General features: G+C 46.0%; 1 protein-coding gene across 1 annotated transcript; it reads left to right on the forward strand.

The window, feature by feature from the left end:
* Positions 1 to 803: 803 nt before the first annotated feature.
* On the forward strand, positions 804 to 3,301 carry LOC125526414 (B3 domain-containing protein REM20-like). Its single transcript, XM_048691129.1, has 5 exons — positions 804 to 920; positions 1,008 to 1,086; positions 2,187 to 2,258; positions 2,348 to 2,630; positions 2,723 to 3,301. Exons 3-5 carry the CDS (start codon positions 2,196 to 2,198, stop codon positions 3,133 to 3,135), a joined length of 759 nt encoding a protein of 252 aa, XP_048547086.1. The 5' UTR covers positions 804 to 920; positions 1,008 to 1,086; positions 2,187 to 2,195; the 3' UTR covers positions 3,136 to 3,301.
* Positions 3,302 to 3,875: the final 574 nt, after the last annotated feature.

Here is a 3,875-nt window from a genome sequence, read left to right on the forward strand (position 1 = left end):
TACCAAAATGCATGAGACTGTGTAGTGATGGAGAGGTAGATGATGGTTGAAGATACAATGCAAAATGATGTAGTTTTGGTGACGGAAGATACAATGCAAAATGAAGATGTTGTTTTGAATGAAGAAGCAAAATGATGAACTGAAGATGTTGTTTTTAGAGCTGTTTTTCTTAGTTTTGGTGATCATGTAGTTTTGGTTGTGATGTAAAAGATTGCAAAATGATGTTGTTTTTGGACCGAAGATGTTTTTTGAACTGAAGATGTTGTTTTTGGTGAATTGAAGATGTTTTCAGAGCTGTTTTAACTGAATTTTTGGGCGCGCTCCATCAGACAGCCATCTGATCCCACGCGCAGCCCCATTTCATTGTGAGCAAAAAAATATGCGCGAGCGGGGACTCGAACCCACGACCATGCGCTCGTTTCACTGTGTTTCTACCACTGGGCTAGGAAGAGGCTACTGGTCGTCCACTCTATGCCATCTCTTTTCAAATCATCAAACCAGTCAAGTATCAAACACAGACCTCGCTGACAAGTGGGCCACTCGACCAACTCACTGACAAGTGGGCCATTTTGCTACTCTACCCACTCGACCCTTTTCCCCTTAGCTACCAAAAAATATTGGGCGAGCGGGGGCTCGAACCCACGACCTGCTGCTTATTCCACTGTTTTTCTACCACTGGGCTAGTTAGAGGCTATTGGTTTTGTACTCTATGCCAACCCTTTTCCATATATCAAAACAGAACTCGCTGACAAGTGGACCCACTATTTTCCCCACTCCTCCTGTCCACTTGACCCGCTCCTCCTCTCCATTATCCACTCGACCCACTCCTCCTCTCTGCTTCCGGCATCCCCTTCTCCTCCATCAACGGTGACGACCTCCCTGGCGAACCACTCCTCCATCGACAGCGATGGCCTCCTAAGGTATGAATCCACCGAGTCCTTCCTATTCCTCTTCCTATTGATTACATTAGGGTTCCCCGGCGCAGGCTGATTAGGGTTCCATTGTAGATAGAGTAGTAGATCAAGAGGAGGCACCGTCCACGACACCGACAAGGCCAACAAGCTCAAGCAGTCGCCGTCCCCCCAGGTCCGTTCTGTTCTCCCTGTGTTCTTTGATTTGCTTTGTTTCCCCCATGTTCTTTGCCGACAAGGCCAACAAGGCCAACAAGCATGCTGATTTAGGAGTTACTCGTATTGTGCCTGCGCGTGCGTCCCTACTAGAATTGTGGTATACTACATGGCTAATGGTCGTATTGTGCCTGCGCGTGCGTTCTGTTGATTCCAGCCCAACTGTCGAGCGATTGGACCACATTCGAGGGATTTTGCAGACTAAATTAGGCATTTAGGTTTAGGTCCCTTTTGGCCATGTTCAGTTGATGTGGTGCTACCTTGCTAGGTATGCTAGTTTCCCTGTGGTTCTCTTCATAGTGACGTAGAATTCATCAGAAATAGAAAAGGCAGACCGAAAGGGGAAAAAATGATGCCAACACTTATAATGTTGCAAGTGTATTAGTATTTTCCAATTTTGTTTGTTTGTTTTTAAAATAAACATGTTTATATTTGTCTAAAAAGATGCAGCGGCACACTGGAGCAGTTAAACTTGTAGGGGATCTAGCCTCTAGCGGCCTTTGGCTATATAAACCCTAGCAAAGCAAATTAAGCCAATAGCTCTGAATCTCTGAAATTCTAGTGTTAAATTCAGTTTTGTACATGACTATATCGGTGTCAAGCCAATAGCCTTCATGCGCATATCGACGACTATAAAGCTGTTCAGTTTTGTACATGACTGTATTGGGTAGGTGTGTTTAAATTGAGAATCTAGGGTTCAGTTCTTAAGTGCTGGGTTCTAACAAAATGTAGCACATGGGAAGATATGGTCCACTTATAGTAGATATGGTTCATTGTAGATATGGCCCATTTATAGTAGATATGATCCTGATGCTGTGTTTGCCATTTATAGTAGACACGGGCACATGGGCAGATATGGTCCATTGTAGATAGAATAGTAGTATTCCAAATGTTCACAAGTGCATTGCTTTTTTTCTCACTTTTTCTATCATAAATATCCACAGAAGCATTGCTCTTCTCATTTTTATCACTTTTGCCATCATAAACTTGGTTATGTTCCTATTTATGTCTAGTCCTGTTTATGGTAACTTGTTGTTTAATTACAATGCTGCTTTTCAGAGAAGTGAGATGGCTGGCTTGGAAGGTTTTGAGTTCTTCAAGATCGTAATTGAGAAATCTTGCAGTAGCCAGGTATATTTATCATCACTCATTTCTTTATCATCACTCTGCTGTCTAGTGCTTGATTGCCACAATTAACCACTGCTTGACCCTTGCTGCAGAGGCTGCCTGACAAGTTTGCGAAGATGCTCGCCGGCCGTGAGCCCCACAAAGTGAAGCTGCGGGAGGCCGGCAGCGGGCTTCACAGGCTGTGGGAAGTGTTGGTGGTGTTTGATGGTGAAGGCCACATGTACCTAGGGCCCGGCTGGGAGCATTTCGCCCGCGCCCATGAGCTACAGCTCGGGTACTTCCTTGTCTTCCGCTACGACGGCGACGCCATGTTCACCATGAAGATGTTCGACAACACCATGTGCCGCATGTACTACCAGCACGACGACGATGCCAGTAAGCTCTCTGCCTCTCTTCTTCCTGTCCTTTTGGCTTCCTCTACCTGCACGACAACAACACCATGTTCACACATTGTTGCATTTGGCCAGGCAATGGGAGCAGCAGCAGGGATGACGAGGAGCAGAGCAGGGATCACGATGAGGAGCGGAGCGGGGATGACGAGCAGAGCGGGGATGACGAGGAGCAGCCTATTCTGGCTGATGACGAACATGCTATGGTGGTGGCTGACGATGACCCTGCTATGGTGGTGGCGGATGACGACCTTGCTATGGTGGTGGCGGACGACGACCTCGCTATGGTGGTGGCGGACGACGACCTCGCGATGGTGGTGGCGGACAACGACCTTGCTATGGTGGTGGCGGACGACGACCTCGCGATGGTGGCGGCGCCTGCAATCCCACAGCTTGGCGACAGGACCATGCCAATTGTGGTAGAGGAATACATCCGCGTTGGGATTCGCCACTCTGAGCGCATCAGGTTGATGAAGGAGAAGGAGGAGTGAAGATGTTAAGAAGGTGTTCAGCATGTTAGGTTTAAGCTTGTTAGTGTAATATGAACATGTCAATGTTAAGTATGTCTGGTTTAATTTTGTGCATGCTCATGGATGCTGTATGACTGTGTCATCTAAACAAGTCATGTTTTTAACAATGAATATTCAGTTTGGTAATTGATGGGAATTGAAATTTTTTATGCATGCTCATGGATGAAAGATAAAATTATGGGTTTTTGTGCATGCTCATGTATGAAACAATATAAGTTTCATTTTTTGAATGCTAAAAACATGACTCAAACCCTAGCCACGGACGACCGCCGTGACTAAATCCATCGGTTTTTGAAAACACCGTAAAAATTCAAAAACCGTTTTTCATTTTTTGAATGCAAAAGACATGCGTTTTTTGTGAAGCAGCTACAAGGAGGGGCACCCCAAACGGCGTCATTCCATGTCTATCTCAAAGTAGACCCTATTTTACGGACAGTCGCCAAAAAGCATGCATTTCCGACCCTCGTAGCTACTCCTGGCAATTTGGACCACCTTCGGCCGATTCAGCTGGAACCGGCTGGAATTTGAACTGCGGGTCCTCCATAGCTTGCCCGTTATTTTCACTAAAAATGCTTTTCAGCTTCACAGGTAGGCATTTCATCACAGAATCGACAACAGATTTGCACGGCTCAAACCCTAGCCACGGACGGTCGCCGCGACGAAATCGGCCGGATTTTGAAAACACCGTAAAAAATTCAAAA

This window comes from Triticum urartu, unplaced genomic scaffold, assembly GCF_003073215.2.
Source record: "Triticum urartu cultivar G1812 unplaced genomic scaffold, Tu2.1 TuUngrouped_contig_100, whole genome shotgun sequence".
NCBI classification, from domain to species: Eukaryota; Viridiplantae; Streptophyta; class Magnoliopsida; order Poales; family Poaceae; genus Triticum; species Triticum urartu.